The sequence below is a fragment of the Polychytrium aggregatum genome, assembly GCF_025602895.1.
Source record: "Polychytrium aggregatum strain JEL109 chromosome Unknown BJ171scaffold_77, whole genome shotgun sequence".
In the NCBI taxonomy this organism is placed as follows: Eukaryota; Fungi; Chytridiomycota; class Chytridiomycetes; order Polychytriales; genus Polychytrium; species Polychytrium aggregatum.
Window position 1 is genome coordinate 203545 of NW_026516279.1, and position 17144 is coordinate 220688.

Genomic DNA, 17144 nt, shown 5'->3' on the forward strand with positions numbered 1-17144 from the left:
TGCATGTCTGAGCCTATGTTGAACACCAGTTCGAACAAAACTTGTTCTTTGGTGTTCGGGGCTAAAAGCTAATAAAGCTCATACCAAGCACTTGGTCTTCGTCCTTGCGCTTGTTCACTCCTTACAGAAGCCGAGTCCCAGGCAGAGACGAGACGGTCCCATGTCGATATGGAATTGAGAAGGAGGAAGGGAGCGGAATGGCGATGTTGGGGTTGTTGTGTCGTTGCTCGCTGGCCCCGCTGCTGCTCATCTCGGACAGCAAACACGGACCTGGTTGATGCCATTGAGCGAGTCGAGGAACCGGTTGTTCATCAAGATGACTCTGCGCTCGACATCTGCCCTGAAGCTTCGCTTGGATGTGCCCTTGCTAGACACATAGAACTCCGAGAGTGCCTCGAGCGCATTTTGAGTTTGTTGATCCTCAAGCGACTAGGATGGTGGTGGGGGGCCAAGGAGGAGTAAGGGGAGATGGGTTACGATGGGGAAGATGGAGATCCGGTGCGGCCAGCCAGGCCGATGCAGCAGGAGCCGAATGGCTTGTGGTGGACGGCTCGCTTACGATCGTGAGGACCTGGGCGAGCTTCTTGGCCAGGGGGTTGGTGTGGGCGAGCTTGCTCTGCGGCGTTGCTCCCGAGAGGTCTGCGGCAGCGCCGATTGCAGGCTCGGCGGTGTCCATCGCTGCAGAGCGAACGAGGGGGAAGGCGGCGGACTGTGCGGGAATCGGATTCAGGACAGATCCTGGTCCAAGCAGGCGGGAGTCGGTGCTGGCGGCCGCTGGCTGTTTCGTACACTACGCGCCACGGCCAGAACTCTGTTCGGATGGTCGATTTGATTGCATGTGGCTTTGCTCGACGCAAGCTGTCGCATACTAGACTGACACATGGGGGAGAGAGGGTGTCCTGAGTCCCCTGCATAAAGTGTGTATTTATCCACAGGGAGGGACGCTGGAGCTCAGCGCAAAAGACACCAGGGGTCTTGAAGGACCATCATCAGTTGATCTGGCAGAGAGCATCAGCACACCCTGCACGCACGCGGACGGAAATGTCACCAGGGCCTCTAACGCTTGACCCACTGGTTCTTGGCACGGGCACTGGGCTGGCCAGTCTTCTTGCGTTCCTTCTGTCGTCGGTCGATCTTTGTCAACCCCACTGGCGGTCGAATGTCGGAACACGTTGGGTGAGTATGGCGCAACATGCAACGAGCCCGCGAGCAAACCATGCCATCGACGAGTAAATATGGGCTCCGATCCCGATGGAGTATTTGCCGGATCAAAAAACGCTCGGGTGTCCACCGATGCAGCAGGGCAGCATTCATATCAAACGGATCCGAAGGACGAGATTGCAATCCACATCACAGCAATCGGGAGGTCGCTTACGCTCGGAAAAGTGCTTGACTGCTGAGGGGTCGTGGGCCAACAATGTTCGAGCCAGCGCAACGGAGATGGCTCCAGCTTGTCCTGAGTCAATGGAGAGGGGGGGGGAGTGAGCGAGTGATGTGCATATTCCGAGCATCCAAACGGCAGTAATCGAGCAAATCGATCAAGGAAACACATTCGACATCACGATCTCTGCGCATGTCCAAGAGCATCGTCGTCTGTTTGTCGGTGTCCAGCTCGTGGCTCAGAAACGAGCAGTTGCCGCCCAATGCCCCCGTCGTGAAGTCTTCAGGCTGCGGAGCCTTGGCGGTGTCGATGCCGCGGTGCTTACCCGTGAATCCGCCGCCCTTTGTAAGTGCCCAGATGTTGTAGTCCGTGAGCTTGCCGAGGACCTCGAGCGCACGGGTGCATGTCTGGCGGTGATCGAGCTCGGTAAAGTATTCGGCGAGCGGCACACCGTTCACAAAGAACTGGCCGTCTCCCTTGACGGTCCAGACCTGTGCGCGGGCCTTCTTCTTTGATGCCAAGGCATAGCCCCGTCCAAACTCGTCGAGCTTGGTCTTGCTGGCCGAGGCAACCGAGAAGGACTGGCCTGGCGAAATGAACTGAGAGAGCTTCTCCATGATCTCAGGGCTCTCGTCTATAACGGAGAGCGAGGGCACGACGAAATGTGAGCGAGTTGCGTCTGGAGGACGTCGATTCGCAGGAGTCGTCCAGCCAGACTTTGGCCAGCAAACCCCCCCCCGGCAGACAGCCAACGAGCACATCCAGGCCATCCAGGCCATCCAGGCTATCCAGGCTATCCACGTCACATGGACCAGGGCATGCCGTCCGAATTGCAGCGACAGCACGCACCAATCTTTGTCGCCAGGATGTTGAGCTTGGTGATGAGCGCGCTGTAGGACGGGTCGTCCAGCTTGAAGTGCAGAATCGACCGCATCAGATCGATGGACATCCATTTGACGGGGATCTTGTGGGCCTTGGCAGACAGCTCCTCCTTGGTGAAGGGCAGTTCGTATTTCCGGATCAGCTTGTTCAGGTCCATAATGGCATCGTAGTAGTGTGGGTTTCCGGTGAAGAAGGCGGGATGGCTGGTGGGGTCGCTTGGCAGGGCCGATGCCGTCGCTGCGGTGCTGGCGTGCGAGCGCTGCAGAAGCTGCGAGGCGATGCAGGCGACGGGCGACGGGCCCGCGGCAAACCGGACAGGCCGGGCGGCAGCAGCAGCGCAAGTGGCCGATGCAGTTCTCAGAAAGCGGGGGACGTTCATGCCGCAGTGCCGATCGTGGACGAGATGATTCCGTGCGGCAGATCGGCTCTGCGTTTTTTCACCAGCGACAAGAAAAAAGCGAATGCAGCCGCGTCGGATTGTGCGACATGCCTGGATCGATCCAGGGCTGCTAGGGCTGTCTAGGGCTGTCTAGGGCTGTCTAGGGCTGTCTAGGGCTGTCTAGGGCTGGCTAGGGCTGGCTGGAAAGGTCGCCGCCCGCTGATTGGGCAGTCGTCCCTGGTCGCGCAATCGGTGCATTGGCACATCAGGGCCAGACTCGATGGAGAGTATCCCACAGCCCAGCCGGCGGAGTGGTGTGCTCGGCACATTGGCAGACGAGCGGATAGGGCAGCAGCAGAGACGGAGCCAGTGTGCTCGGCCGACTTGTCGGCCAGCCCGCGAGCATCCAGAGACACGCTTCAATCCCACGACTTGAGTCTCGATCGAGCCCCGATATCGCATGCAGCCATGTCGTGTCGTGCTGGCACTTCTCCGCGGGGGCTCTGGCGGGAATACATGGATAGAGGCATCGCCTTGAATGTCTCCAGATGGATTTGTCGAGAGCTACTGTCTTGGTGCAATGACAGAACTGCACGACCCGTCGAGTGCTCTGTCGAGGTACTTGCTTTGTGAGGATACCCACATATCCGTTTCAGGTCGATCAAGACTGGACAAGCGCAAGCAGAGCACGGCGACGGGCTGCCCGGGCGAGATACCGCTGCTCGTGCAAGACGGATCCACAGATGATGCTCTTTGGCGGGCAATTTCGCCATCGCGCTCGCAATGACGCTCGCAATGGTGCTCGCCATCGGACCTGCCGATGAGCGAATGCGATGGCAGTCCGACTGCCAGCCAGCGAGATACTTTGCAGTAGTCCGGCCGTTGAACTTGATGTGCGAGTGGGCCCGTCCAGGACGAGATTGGTCTGCGATGAGCGCAATTCGCTCGGATGAGCGCAATCTCGCTGGGGTGGGAGCTCTGCGCTGCAGCATTACTTTCCAGGAGGGTCTGTCGAGAGCAACTGTTCCTGCGACACCTCTGCTTTCCCACAGACACATCCGCTAACAACCAGAGCCAAAGCCAAAGCCAAAGCCAAAGCCAACGGTGGCAGTCGCTGATGCTCTCGCCAATGTCCCGCTGGCACTGTGGCAGTCGTCTGTTGCTTGGCCGGTGCTTCCGCTTCGACACGCCTCTTTGTTCGGGCCCAAGATAGGCCGTCAGCAGTGCCACGCTTCCGGTTGCTTGCCCGCCCCGTTGATCAGATTACCACAACAGACCGACCTGGGATTATCAATACCCCACTTGCCCCCCGTCTGCTCTTGCGAATGTCGGCCGAGATCGCCTTCGAGACCGCCGAGCAGCTCCACAGCGACCAGCAGCACCTCCACCGCTTCTCCGACATGGCCCAGCCCCCGTCCTCGGTCCTGATCGCTCTGCCGCCCAGCATCCAAGGCCCTGCGTCGCCGTCAGCATCGTTCAAGCCTGCGTCTCGTTCAGGCTCGTCCGTGACGACTGCAGCGCCCGGGGCGACCCTGGCCAGGATTGTGTCGGCATGCTCTGGTGCTCTTCTGACCTCCCTCCTGAGTAAGCGCCGCCATCGATCACCCCCCACAGCATGCCTCATTCCTTGCTTGACTGATTCGACAAACCCCACGCACACTGAGTCCGTCGCTCTTGCCTCCATCAGTGACGCCGTTCGATGTCGTCAAGACCCGGCAGCAGACCATGGCGCACAATGTAGGATATGCCGTCTGTCGCTCCAAATCCCTCCTCTCCTCCTCTGTGGCGACCCGCTCTCTGTGGAGTCGCTCCCGCCCCGGTTCGCCCTTGCCTCTCAATCTGCCTCCCTGTGTTTCGCAGCCCGACCTGCACCAGCACCAACTTGATCGTCGCCTGCGGTTTCGGCCCGCTCCTGCTCCTGCTGACTGCGGTTCCTGCTTGATTCGCCTGTCTGGCCCCACCCTAGCGCACCGTATTGCAAATCGTCCGGAACGAAGGCGGGGCTGCCCTCTGGAAAGGACTGAGTCCGACCTTGTACGTATTGCTCGTCGCTGTTCATGTCGTTCCCCGTGGCCCGCAGTCCACCGGCCCGTCGTCCGGTCCAGTCCAGGGTGGCACTCCAAGTCGGATTCCCTGCCCAAGCCAGTCCCCGAGTGCGGTCGACTCACGCCATGTTCGTGAATCGTTCTTTCCTCTGCCCAACCTGTGCAACCGCCTTGGTGGCCACATAGAGTCATCTCGGTGCCCTCGACTGTGCTCTACTACGTCGGATATGAGAAATTCCGCAACCAAATCTCGGCGCCGCTGTCGTCGATCGGAGCCGGTTTCATGGCACCGCTTCTGGCGGGATCGATCACACGAGGTGGGTGCAGCAGGCCATCGGCATATACGGCGCATTGGGGCCATGCTGTATCGCCTGAGTGGTTCTGCTGATAATGCGATCCTGTGGGAGGGGCTGGTCTGGAGAGCATTGCTCGTCCTCGGCCTATTGCCGTCCTCCCCGTATCGAAACTGACAATGGCCTCTGGCCTTTTCTCTGTCGACAGGAGCCGTTGCGGCGATCGTATCCCCTATTGAGCTGGTGCGGACCCGGATGCAGGGCAAGACCGACGAGCACCACAGCCTCGCCAAGACCCTGAAGCGGGTGCGGTTCATGACCCGGCAGTTCGGGATCCTCTATCTGTGGCGGGGCTTGATCCCGACGCTCTGGCGAGACATTCCGTTCTCGGCCATGTACTGGGTGGGCTACGAGCAGCTCAAGCCCTTGTACTCGCGATATCTGGGTGGCGGCGACAGCAAAGCCTATTCAGAGTTTCGGTCAAGCTTTGCTGCCGGAGCAACGAGCGGAATGGTAGGTTGCTGGTAGAGAGGAAGAAGGGAGACGGTGCCGGTGGCCCACTTCACGCATCTGCGGTGGTGATGAGAACGGAATCCCTGGGGGTCGCGTTCTGTCGAGGCTGCACTGGGTGTTGTGCGGCTGACGCCTTCTCACCGATGTGTTGTTATCCCTCCTTCCTGCCAGATCGCTGCAATCGCCACCACACCATTCGATGTCGCAAAGTCGATTCAGCAGGTCGACACTTCGCACTCGCCGCAAAAGTTCTCTTGCAGCCCACACGGACGCATGACATGCATCCTACGGGAACTCTATCGCACCGAGGGACTGCCGGGGCTGTTCAAAGGTAAGCTGACGGCTGGCGATCGCACGGGCGACTTGGCATTTGGCTCTGGGTTGGGATACCGGCCAGCAACACCACCGAAGGAGTGAGTTGCGAGCTGCACTTTGTCGCATCGAGGGATCCTGCATGTCAATTGTGGCTCCGTAGATGGTGGGAGCAACCCATAGAGAGTGCGCCACGGCAGCCATGTTCCGAATCCCTGTCAGCCGCTTGCCTCGACTCACCAATTCACTTCGTGCATCAACCTGTCCGTGTCCAAACAACAAAGGCATCGTGCCTCGGATTTCCAAGATTGCCCCTGCGTGCGCCATCATGATTTCAACATACGAAGTGGGCAAGCAGTTCTTTTCGATGGAGGCGTAGCGATTATCCGCTGAGCGGGGGCACCGTTCCCCGACGTTTCTTCGACCCGCCCGCCGCCCGTGCCCCGTCGCCGACTCCTTGGCAGCCCAGTCGGTGTGAATGGTCCCTGGACCTGGTTCGATATTGTGGCACGTTGCCATCTTTGCTCGTTTATTCCCCTTGGACCGCGAGCGCACCATAGAGTATAATGTTTGAAGTTGGACTTTCAGTCCGGCCTGACGGCTACACGGATAGACCTCGACCTGGCATATGGTTCCAGGCAGCAACCAACAGCAACAACAACAACAGCAACAATGCCGATCACTACAATGTTCGTCGGGCCTGGGCTGCATGGCCGGATGATGGCCATCGCTTTACACTCTCCAAAAACAAAGATTGGGGCGCAATCCCACGGCCTATCCACCGACGCCTGCAGATCACTGTCCTGTTTTGTTTCAAACACAATAATATCACGACTAAGGAAGCTGTATTTTGATATATACATGGGTTGCCTTGGGAGGCGGGGGGTATGATTACACGAATGCCGGGATCGAGGAAGCCCCGGCGGGTGAGCAAAGCTGAGCAAAACTGGGTAATAGAGAGAGGGAGCAGGAGCACGAGGGAGAAGCGACAATGAGGTTGGGCATGCAGCAGGGCCATACTCTGTCGCCCGTCGTGTGTGCAGCCCTCCCAAGACGAACTCAAGGCGTTCACATCTTGATTCGCATTCGCGGACTGTCGGCCGCCAGTCGCTGCATTGTCCCACAGCAATAGGCGATCAAGTTGTCCGAGAGATCCAAAACTTGCAGCGTCGACAGCTTCAAGACAGGAGGCGGCACCGAGACCAACAGATTCCCGTCGACATGGAGCTCTGAGAGGGCGGCGAGGCTCTCGACGCTCAGGGGCAGGGCCCGGAGCCGGTTTGAGCTCAGCACCAGCGTCGTCAGAGTCGCCAGATTGCCGATCCAGACTGGGAGGCTCGCGATCCGGTTGTTGCGCAAGCTCAGCACCGAAAGGGCACTCAGGGCACTGAAAGACTCGGGCAGGACGCACAGCTGGTTGTTGTCGAGGTGCAGCTCGGTGAGGCGCTCGAGGCGCCCAAAGGTATCGGGGAGCTGGACGAGCTGGTTGTGGCCGAGATAAAGCTTGGTGAGCGACGAGAGGCTGCCGATCGAAGCGGGCAGCTCTCGAAGTTGGTTGTTGTTGAGGTGCAGGACCGACAGACTCGACAGGTTGCCAAAGGACGCCGGCAGGGTCGTCAGGCAGTTGAACTCGAGGTGCAACTCAGTTAGCGAGGCCAGGCCGCCAAAGGACATTGGCAGGGAGCGGAGGCAGTTGCGGTGCAGGTCGAGCTGCGAAAGTGCAGCGAGGCTGTCGATGTGGGGCGGCAGGGCAACGATCTCATTGGAGCTGGCCGAGAGCTTGGTCAGGGCGGAGAGACTGATCACCGAGTCCGGCAGCGTAACGAGCTTGTTGCTGTTGAGTGAGAGCTGCGCGAGCGACGCCAGCTTTCCCAGGGACCGCGGCAGTCCCGCGGTCGTGATTTGGGTGTGGTTGAGCTCCAGACGGACGAGGCTGGCAAGACGACCCAGGGTCTCTGGGAGCCGGGCGATAGCGTTGTTGCACAGATGCAGCTCGGTAAGGGCAGCGAGGTTGCCGACGGTGGGCGGCAGCGACGACATTTCCAGGAAAGGGCCGAGGACGGCGATGGAGGCGGCATTGCCGATCGAGTCGGGGAGGGACTGCAGCTTGGGGAGCAGGTCGATGGTTTTGGCAAAGTCGCCCCAGACGCTGAAGGCGTTGACGACGGAGCGATCAAACAGGTTTTCGGGCACATCTTGACCAAAGTCCTGGGCAGCAGACCACCGCCGCATGAGCCGGCTGTCGTGGCGGGCACACTGTCGCATCGTGGCCGCAAAGAGAGCGTCGTCCTCGGCCACAAAGGACCAGAACAGGTCCTCGAGCTCGTGGGGTTGTGGGCCGGAGCGGGTGAAGAACGAATGGGCGCCCAGGGCCAAGTACTTGTATGTCCCGCCGGGAGGACAGAGCAGGGCCGGGACACCCAGCAGGTTGGCAAAGCACTGCCGCCAGGCGCGGCCGGAAGGTGCAGCGTATCGTGCGGCCAGCTGCCGCGAGCAGCGGGCGAGCTTGGTGAGAACGAGGGGATCGAGGTGGCCGGAGAGGGCCAGAAGGTCGAGCACGGTGACGAGAGTCAACTGCGAAAGTGTTGTGGAAGACATGGTGGTCTGGATATCGGGGGAGTGTGGGTGGAAGTGGAGGGCCAGAAAGGCAACACTCGAGGCAGTAATGAGCGAGCTGGGATGCGCAAGTACAGGGAAAGTAATCCACTCGCTGGCCGGGACGCAGACTCGGACAGCACACAGGAGCGTAGAGGAGGGCTCGATGGAGGGTTCGCGGAGGGTTCGCGGATGGTTCGCAGATGGCAGAGATTCAGTCGTTCCCGCCGGAGGATGGGCTGCAGGACGGGCATGGGAAGCGGCGACTTTTAAGCCAAAGGCCCGAGGACAAGCGATAGGGAATGTCGGGCGCCAACCATGCGGATATCCGATAACGCGGCCAATCAGCGGGCGGCACGGGCGATAACGGGGCGAGATTTCCGGACACAAGCAAAGGGCCACAAGACCCACAGGCGACGCAGCACGGCTCACTGGCGATCGCTGCCGCACGGCCCACATGCCGATACGGCGCGATTCGCTTGCAGACGCCGATGCAGCGATGTGCCCATCGGTGTTGAGTTGTGGTGTTGAGTTGTGGTGTTGAGTTGTGGTGTTGGGTTGTGGTGAGGGCGTCCACGTGATGCAGCCGTTGACGGCGATGGATGGCGTGGCGGTATCAACGGAGGCGCCATCGGTATCCGAGTCGGATGCGTTCGATGCATTGGATGCGGTCGATGCAGGCGATGTCATCAGCCAGGTCATGCTATCGGCCAGGTCATGTTATCAGCCGAGCCAATATCATTCGAACGGAATCAGTCATCACACAGACAGCTTCCGTGTGGCTCAACTACTCTGTGGCACCCATGGGAACACCGAGTCACTTTGAGTAACCGCAGCGCGCCCACAGCCACAATGCAGGCCGCAGCAGCAGCTTGCACCACACGATCCGGCTGGCAGATACGCGGGAACACATGTGTGACGATCGGGTGCACGAGCGCACGCAAACGGAAGGCGGCAGACCACGCCGCACACAGACAGTGCGCACCACGCAGCACGCCGGCAACCACAGCCACAGCGCCTCCACACAGACAGCCGCATTCCCACCCCCCGCCTGGCTCCGGGCTTCCCCCCCCTTTTTCTTTCGCCTCTGCCGCCTGCTTGCTCGCCTCGGGCTGTCTGCCGAAATCCCCCGGAGCCCTCCTGCACCTCCATCGCCTGTCTCCTCCAAAGCTTCCCCCCTGCCGTCGCCTCCTCAGGTCCCGTCGAACCTGCTCCACCACCCACCCGCCTCTCTCTTGCTCACGCTTTCGCCATGGAACGATACCTGCGACTGGAGCGGCTCGGCGAAGGCACCTATGCCACCGTTTACAAGGGCAAGAACAGACTCACCAACGAGATCTTTGCCCTCAAAGAAATCCACCTCGATCCAGAGGAGGGCGCCCCCTCAACCGCCATCCGAGAGATCTCGCTGATGAAGGAGCTCCGCCACCAGAACATTGTCCGCCTCTACGACGTCATTCACACCGACCGAACCCTCACCCTGGTCTTTGAGTTCATGGACCAGGACCTGAAGAAGTTCATGGATACCCATGGAAACCAAGGCGCTTTGGATCCCATGACTGTCAAAAAGTTCATGTACCAGCTGCTGAAGGGCATTGCCTTTTGCCACGAGAACCGGGTTCTGCATCGAGACCTCAAACCCCAAAACTTGGTACCGATCGTTCTGTCTGGTCTTGGATGCGCTGCCGTTTGGTGTTGGATGGCGGCGGCACTTGGCCGGCTATGTCCCTGGACTTGGCGCCCGGCCTGGCACGCCAGATCTCGGCAGTCTCCTCCTGGTGTGGACGTGGCTCGTCTCGCTGCTGCTTCCTGCCGCTGCCTGCTTCGTTGGTGCAGTTATCGTCACCGCACTCGTTCTTGCCCGGCCTCGGTGACGCTTTTTGGAACCGGCCTTCGGACCTGCTGCTGGCTGCCTCGCAGTCGGGCGGAGGGGTGGGGTTTGCCGGCCGACGCTGCCACTCTGCGGCAGCGGCGGCGGCGGCGCCTCTCCTGCCCGATGTGTGCCGTGCTTCGCCGCCTGCGCTGCCATTCCCCCGCCTTGATACCCCAACCTTGTGCGGGATGGCCGTCCGCCTTGACCGACAGCGATACTCACCGGGGTTCTTTCTGTCTCCGTCTTCTGTTCCAACAACCTCCCTGCTCCATCTCCCTTGTCCAAACGCACCCACCAAACATCTATCAACTGCAATGCTTGTGGGTCCACTTGCATCCACCCATCGGGCTCTTCCCCCCCTCCTACCCCGGATAACATCTGTCCGTGACCACGCTTCCAGCTCATTAATCGCAACATGGAACTGAAGCTGGCCGATTTTGGTCTCGCCCGTGCCTTTGGCATCCCCGTCAACACCTTCTCCAACGAAGTCGTCACACTATGGTACCGTGCCCCGGATGTCCTGCTGGGATCGCGCAACTACTCCACCTCGATCGATATTTGGAGCGCAGGATGCATCATGGCCGAGATGTTCTCTGGCAAGCCCCTCTTCCCCGGAAAGACAAACGACGACGAGCTCATCAAGATCTTCAAGGTCCTTGGCACCCCCTCTGAAACCACCTGGCCCCGAGTCGTCGAGCTGCCAGACTACCGCAAGGGCTTCCAATACTTCCCGCCTCAGAACCTGTCAGCCAAGCTGCCCATGATCGATCCCTATGGCATGGACCTCCTGCAGCGCATGCTCCAGTACGATCCGCAGAACAGAATCAGCGCCAAGGACGCCCTCAACCACGTCTACTTCAACGACCCCTCGCTGGCTCTCCCTTCCGCCATGCCAACCATGCCGCTCTCGGCCGGACAGGGACGCCAGGCCATCCCTCAGCCGCCAACGCAGCAGCAGACTTCCCAGGCGCAAGCGCAGTCGCAGGCGCAAGCGTCGCAACAGCAGCAGTTTGGCCAGGCACCGGGCTCCTCCGCCTCGACCATGAGCAGCGGCGGCCGCGTCGTGCCCAACCAAGTCTACGGCGCCGTCCCTGCCTCCAGCGTCCAGTCCAACCCGGCCATGCCTCACCATGTGCAGCAGCAGCTCTTGATGCAACAGCAGCAGCAACAGTACCTCCAACAACAGCAGATGAACCAGCACATTAACCAGCAGATCAGCCAGCAAATGAGCCAGGCTGTGAGCTCGCAGCAACAGCAGCACCTCTCCAACCACCACATGGGTGGCCCTCACTATGGATAAGTCGAATTGCCGCAGCAATCGCAGCCGTGATCGCCAAGGGGCGGTATGATTCTCATCTCGGTGGATCGATCCTGGCCGGCAGACTGGTCGCCGGTCTGTCGTCGCAGCGATGTGTCCATACTCTCCGGATGAGCCGCCGCCTGCCTGCCTTCTAGCACCGCTACAGCTTTCCTCCTGCCTTGCCTTACGTGAGACCTTTATGCGCTATCTGTTCTGGCCTGCCCCCCCCCTCTCTCTCTTTTTGTGTGCTTCTTGCGCTCCGTTTCTCCGACCCACCCTCGCTCGCGCTGCATTGATCGAAATATATAGCTCATGGCTGTCCGCACTCTGCTGTCGCAAGCCGAGAACGGTGCATCCGAGGTTGGTGGAGGCGATGGTGCTCTCCTACCGAAGTGCTGTCTGTCGTTTCCTGCGGTGACTGTGATCAAGGTCGCATCACAGCGTTTCCAAAACGCGCCGAGACAGCTCGTTTTCATCCTGTTTGGTGTGATCTCGCCTTCGTCTTCGTCTTCGTCTTCGTCCTCGTCCTCGTCCGCCGATCAACTTGCCGACTTGCAGCGACAGCCGCCATGAGCATCGACCCCCCTGTCACCCATGTCTTATTCGACATGGATGGCCTGTTGCTGGTGAGGATGCATCCTGGGTGCCGAATGGCTCCACGAGCCTGCGTCGCCTCGATCCCTTCCGGCTCCTGTTCTCTGGCTCACCATTCCAACACGCCAACACCCGTCGATCGCTCGCCCTGCTGGACCACCATCGTCGCCGGCTCCAGGATACCGAGGCCGTCTACACCAAAGTCACCAATGACATTGTGAGTCGGTACGGCAAGACCTATGACTGGGATCTGAAGGTTGGTATGCCAGCGATTGCTGGTGCCGTCAGGCCCCAAGACTGCCCATCAATAGCCACAAAATTGGCCCTCGCGATCCTCGCCGTGTCGTCGTCGCTGCCTCTATACTGACATGGGCTGCCCTGCTCCCAACAGTCCAAGATGATGGGGATGAAAGAGCGAGACGTAAGTGAATTCCTATTTTTATCCGCTCGCTGCGAATGGATCGGCATCGCGGATCGACACCCTGGATCGACACCCTGGATCGACGCCATGAATCGACTGGTTGCTGATCTTCCACTCCCTCTCCATCCAAGGCGGGAGAGCTGCTCGTCAGGACCCTCGGGATCCCGATGACCGTGGACGAATATCTAGCCGAACGCAACGCTGGTCACGTAAGCCATTGACATCCGCCGAGCAACATCCGCCATCTGACAGTGGGCCGCTCTGTCGATCTGTCTATCCGCTGGAGCTGGCCATGGCTGGCCGTTCTCAATACAGCAGAGAGCACCGAGATGCTCACCCTGGCCATTCCCGGGACGCTTGTCAGGAGGCGCTCTTCCCGCACTGCCGTCCGCTCCCAGGCGTCATGAAGCTCGTCTCGCATCTGAAGAAACACAATATCCCCATTGCGGTACGGATTATGGAAAGGCTCGGGGTGCGACGAGGAGGGGGGACGAGGATGGCTTCCTGGAAACGAGGGTGGATTGGCATGTCCTGACTCATCGGCATCTGTCGTCTACCCTGCTATCGGCGTCCGGGTTGGTAAATAGGTGGCCACCCGCTCTCACAGAAGTGCCTTCGAACTCAAGTCCTCTCTCAACGGCGAGCTCTTGGCCTCTTCGACGGCCACATCACCTGCGGCGACGATCCCAGCATCAAGCACGGCAAGCCCCGCAACCCGACTTGTTTCTTGGCCGCCAGCCAAGGGCCCTCGGCAACCCGCTCGTCGACCCGCGATCCTGTCTCGTTTTCGAAGACTCCAACCCGGGCGTGCTCGCCGGCCTGAATGCCGGCATGTCCGTCGTCTGGATTCCCGATCCCAACCTCAAGACCGATGACCCTACCCTGGGCGAACGTGTCTCGGATGTCCTGGGCTCGATGGAGGAATTCCAGCCCGAGAAGTATGGCTTGCCGCCGTACGAGTGAGCTTCGATTCGCGCATGATGTGAAGATTCAAGCCTCACATATTCACCGCGCACGGAATCGAAACAGGCCGCTCTGCTTTTGACGCCGATGCCACATATCTCTGCATCCTGAATACAGCCCATGTGCTCCGTTCAATATCGCCAAGTGCGCGGCACAGCCAGGAGCATATACCGAGCGTGCGGGTCGGCACCACTCGTGGCAATCGAGCAGTGGGATCCAAGAACACAATGCCAGAGACAAAGTGGGTCATTACTGTCAGTCGCAGGCGACATCGGCGGGTGCAGTTGTAGTTTGCAGTTGCAGGTCGGCAGTCGCTCATCGATCTGTCAGCGATCCGTCAGTCTAATGTGGGCGATGTGTTTCGAAACAAACAGGATTCACTCTATATTGTTCTTGGGTGAGCCTTAGTTGATCTGGACTACATCCGACATGGCCTCCAGCTTCAGATTCCGCAACGCCAGATGTGCTCCTAGAAACTGGAAGATCTTGACATCTCGGCCTGGGATTGAGAGCGAGAATGTGTGAGCGAAATCGGTGTGCGGTTGTGGCTCCACCAGACCACTATGTTGAACTGCCACATTATCAACGACGCGGCTCTGGAGGTGATGGACATTGGCCGAAATGCTTTGGCGTATGACTCACATGGCTGTTTGGCATGGAGATGCCCTGTTTCCCGCTGATCACTTCGACTTGAACATGGTCCTCGAGAAGCGACTTGAGCCTCGACAGCTGGAAGTAGGCAACGAGCACAGTCGGAATCAGTTCAACCCATGGCTCTAGCTCCAGCTCGTTTGTTGGCCGTCACAGACCGTTCACCGGAGCTGTGAATCACCAACCTGCCGTGTTCCAAGGCCGACGGAGGCGTCGATCGAGTCGTCTTTGGTGACTAATGCCCAGAGTTGTCTGCGTTCGACGGGGAGACTGGCTCGGACGCACGATGCAGCGTCAAAGAGCCCTCCGGCGATCGATATCACACCACCACATAGGATTGGAGCAGGCCCAGGCCCAGGTGCATCGAGATCGCCCCAGAGAGCCAGATCCAGAGCAATGGTGCCTCCCTGCGCGAATCCAAGCAAGAAGATCTGACCCGGGGGCCATCCTATCCCACTGCCTGGTGATTTCTCGATGAGACAGGCCGAAAGAACTCGACAAGCAACTTGCGAGTGTTCTGGACGCCGGTGGAAGCTTGGGGCGACGACCACGAGATCTCTGGAGATCCAAAGGAGGGTCAAACGGAGAATTCAGATCCAGATCCAGATCCAGATCCAGACCAGCAGCTAGTAGAGAGCAGAAGTATCAAGAGAACCAACCTTCTCCAAGTTGATCAAACGCCGGAAACCATCCAGTGCCGTCGTCAAAGTATGGGATTGGGGATGGCCTTGAGATGCCGTGGGGTTTTGGAGTTGGTCAAAGTGCAAACTCGATAGCTCTGCCAACACCAGTCCATCTCATACCATCTCATCTCATCGCATTCTCGGCGGTACACTCCGACTGCTTTACCCCCGAATGGCCAGCAAGGCTGTTTGCGGCAGTTGCATCTTGGCACCGAAGCTCAGGAAGTTGGCCGGGTTGTCTCCTGAATGGACAACGAGGTATGGGTGCGTGGTCGGTTTCAGTGGAGGGACTCATGCCTCGAGAGAAAGATTATGGAATGGTGCGGGAATATTTGACGATATCCGACGTCATCTGGATATCTATCACGCAAAGCATCCAGTCGGTTTATGACAATCGCGTGGTGTCGATGAGCGGTCTCGAAGATGCGATGGGAGAAGAGCAAGCCAGATCGGCAACCGACCCAGCCCGTGGAACAACACCAGCAAGTTCTCGTCGACACCATCGGCGCTGGCGAGATATGCGAATTTGACAGCAGGAAAATCGGCTTGGCAAGGAGGCCGTCGACGCAGCGGTCTTGGGTTCATGGGGCGATGGATATGAGAGACGCAGCACGAGCTTGATGAATGTTAAAACGGGGAACCAGAGCGATCGGGATGGCAACCGCTTTGTTCTTGCTCCCGCCTGATCCGGGGATTGGCCAACCATGCATGACTGGCCTCAGCGCCATCGGTGGAAGGGCACATCTGTTGACGACACAAGTGCCATTGACGAACTGGTGCGAACTCGGCCGGCTGCCAATGGCATCGCCTGCTCTCCTTTCTGCCCCTCCCCTGTGGCCCTCTCCTTTCGCTCTTCGACTTCGTCACCGCTCTCCTGCCTCGTCTGCACATCGTCGATTGCTGCTTCCTGTCTCTCCTCATCCCACCTCTCCGCCATGCTCAGAGCCTTTTCCTGTTGCTTTGGAGGGCTGGCAACCCCACCCAAGGACCGAGATGTCTCCTCACAGACCCCTGTCTCCCAACAACCAACATTCCCTTCCCAGCCCGATCCCTTGGGCCCCTGGCTCCATCCCGTCGAGTGTCTCATCAACACTGCCCGCGACGAGCCTGATGCTCTCCTGATTAACACATACGAGAACGGCGACTCGGAGCGCTTCAGCTATCTCCAGGTGTGGAGAAGAGCTTACTTGATCGCCCAGCCCTCAAGGCCCTCCCTGGCTGGAACGATGACGGCCACGACGTCATCGGCACCTTCTGCGAGGCTGAAGCCAGCTGGGTGATCTACTCGTTCGCCGTGTGGATGCTGGGCAAGTGAGTATCCGCTATTGGTGCGGTGTGATGTTGTGCTGTGAGTTGTGAACACTAATTCAAGAAAGGGACATGTTCAACCCTTGCTCCGTGCCATGTCAAGGGTCGAGTCTCACCTGTCTCTTGATCCTCCTTCAATCCAGGAAAACACTCAACTTTGCCCTCAACCTGCCTCCTGCAGCCCGCAAGGCCCTGTGCGAGAGGTATGTCCCTGCCATGTTGTCGTTAGGATGAGCAGGCTGGTCCGGGGGTTGAATCGAGTCAGCTATGCCTGATCCCGATCTGACACTCACATCACCATCAACCGACAGACATGCAATCAAGTACATTCTCTACCACCACACCAAGCCCGGCCGCACCGAAGGCGTGACGCTGGTCGATGCTACCACCTTCCCGGTGTTGGACGACATTCCATCTCCGTCCCTCGAAGTCTGTGAGCCTCTCAATGAGTTTGTTGCCTATTTGGGAACCTCCGGAACAACCGGTATGTGAGAGGAGTATGCGAGTGCCTGGGATTGCTGATAAGCCAAGGTCCAGCCACAAAGGTCGAGCATGGGAAGTTGAGCTCTAGCGGTTGCGACAGTAGATGACAGACATTGAAGCAACGGTTAGAAACCTATTTGACCTCTGTCTCAATCCTCAATACCGTTTCCTAATCACTCAAACAGGCATTCCGAAGACGTAAGTGACCCATGGTATTGCATCCATACTCCTCACTCGGATCGAATGAAATATCTAACTCTCAGTGCCTTGTGGTTCTTCAGATACAAGTTCCCTCATACTGGCGCAATCACTGGCCGAGCTGTGCTGGGGCTCAAGTATGTGAGTTCCGGGCTGTGCCAGGTAAGTCACACGATTCGAAGCAACAGAGGGGAGTCATCCATATATTGGGAGCTAACACGAAATGGCGATCAGGCACCTTCGTTTACTGCAACCCTAGGCTGGATGCTT

The 17144-nt window shown here is 59.0% G+C and overlaps 8 protein-coding genes across 8 annotated transcripts; 4 read left to right on the plus strand and 4 right to left on the minus strand.

Moving 5' to 3' along the window:
• Positions 1-246: 246 nt before the first annotated feature.
• BJ171DRAFT_588347 (uncharacterized protein) lies at positions 247-676 on the minus strand (the record flags this gene model as incomplete). Its single annotated transcript, XM_053114445.1, has 2 exons — positions 247-429; positions 560-676. The coding sequence occupies 2 exons, from the start codon at positions 674-676 to the stop codon at positions 247-249; spliced, it is 300 nt and encodes a 99-aa protein (XP_052962175.1).
• A 268-nt stretch (positions 677-944) lies between these two features.
• Positions 945-2700, minus strand: BJ171DRAFT_289417 (ribosomal protein S9/S16-domain-containing protein). Its single transcript, XM_053106933.1, has 4 exons — positions 2231-2700; positions 1707-2015; positions 1376-1456; positions 945-1148 (listed from the first exon to the last, which is right to left on the minus strand). The coding sequence occupies exons 1-4, from the start codon at positions 2640-2642 to the stop codon at positions 1057-1059; spliced, it is 894 nt and encodes a 297-aa protein (XP_052962176.1). The 5' UTR covers positions 2643-2700; the 3' UTR covers positions 945-1056.
• A 1208-nt stretch (positions 2701-3908) lies between these two features.
• On the plus strand, positions 3909-6653 carry BJ171DRAFT_530887 (mitochondrial carrier domain-containing protein). The gene is made up of 7 exons (XM_053112753.1): positions 3909-4226; positions 4330-4379; positions 4609-4676; positions 4874-5004; positions 5189-5493; positions 5665-5824; positions 6090-6653. Exons 1-7 carry the CDS (start codon positions 3968-3970, stop codon positions 6182-6184), a joined length of 1068 nt encoding a protein of 355 aa, XP_052962177.1. The 5' UTR covers positions 3909-3967; the 3' UTR covers positions 6185-6653.
• Positions 6637-8733, minus strand: BJ171DRAFT_530889 (uncharacterized protein). Its single transcript, XM_053112754.1, has one exon. It carries the CDS (start codon positions 8401-8403, stop codon positions 6874-6876), a length of 1530 nt encoding a protein of 509 aa, XP_052962178.1. The 5' UTR covers positions 8404-8733; the 3' UTR covers positions 6637-6873.
• Positions 8734-9483: 750 nt separating this feature from the next.
• Positions 9484-11898, plus strand: BJ171DRAFT_530890 (kinase-like domain-containing protein). Its single transcript, XM_053112755.1, has 2 exons — positions 9484-10051; positions 10674-11898. The coding sequence occupies exons 1-2, from the start codon at positions 9653-9655 to the stop codon at positions 11571-11573; spliced, it is 1299 nt and encodes a 432-aa protein (XP_052962179.1). The 5' UTR covers positions 9484-9652; the 3' UTR covers positions 11574-11898.
• A 150-nt stretch (positions 11899-12048) lies between these two features.
• On the plus strand, positions 12049-13687 carry BJ171DRAFT_530892 (HAD-like domain-containing protein). The gene is made up of 7 exons (XM_053112756.1): positions 12049-12199; positions 12346-12423; positions 12559-12588; positions 12720-12797; positions 12953-13036; positions 13176-13213; positions 13332-13687. The coding sequence occupies exons 1-7, from the start codon at positions 12143-12145 to the stop codon at positions 13549-13551; spliced, it is 585 nt and encodes a 194-aa protein (XP_052962180.1). The 5' UTR covers positions 12049-12142; the 3' UTR covers positions 13552-13687.
• Positions 13688-13824: 137 nt separating this feature from the next.
• On the minus strand, positions 13825-15368 carry BJ171DRAFT_530895 (uncharacterized protein). The gene is made up of 6 exons (XM_053112757.1): positions 15052-15368; positions 14862-14929; positions 14702-14760; positions 14388-14672; positions 14194-14280; positions 13825-14036 (listed from the first exon to the last, which is right to left on the minus strand). The coding sequence occupies exons 1-6, from the start codon at positions 15087-15089 to the stop codon at positions 13956-13958; spliced, it is 618 nt and encodes a 205-aa protein (XP_052962181.1). The 5' UTR covers positions 15090-15368; the 3' UTR covers positions 13825-13955.
• A 221-nt stretch (positions 15369-15589) lies between these two features.
• Positions 15590-17015, plus strand: BJ171DRAFT_479948 (uncharacterized protein; the record flags this gene model as incomplete). The annotated part of the gene is made up of 7 exons (XM_053108925.1): positions 15590-15661; positions 15872-16054; positions 16093-16196; positions 16337-16396; positions 16505-16677; positions 16862-16874; positions 16958-17015. Coding segments are annotated over 7 exons (663 nt in total), but the record flags the coding sequence as incomplete, so codon positions are not given.
• Between the last annotated feature and the right edge of the window lie 129 nt (positions 17016-17144).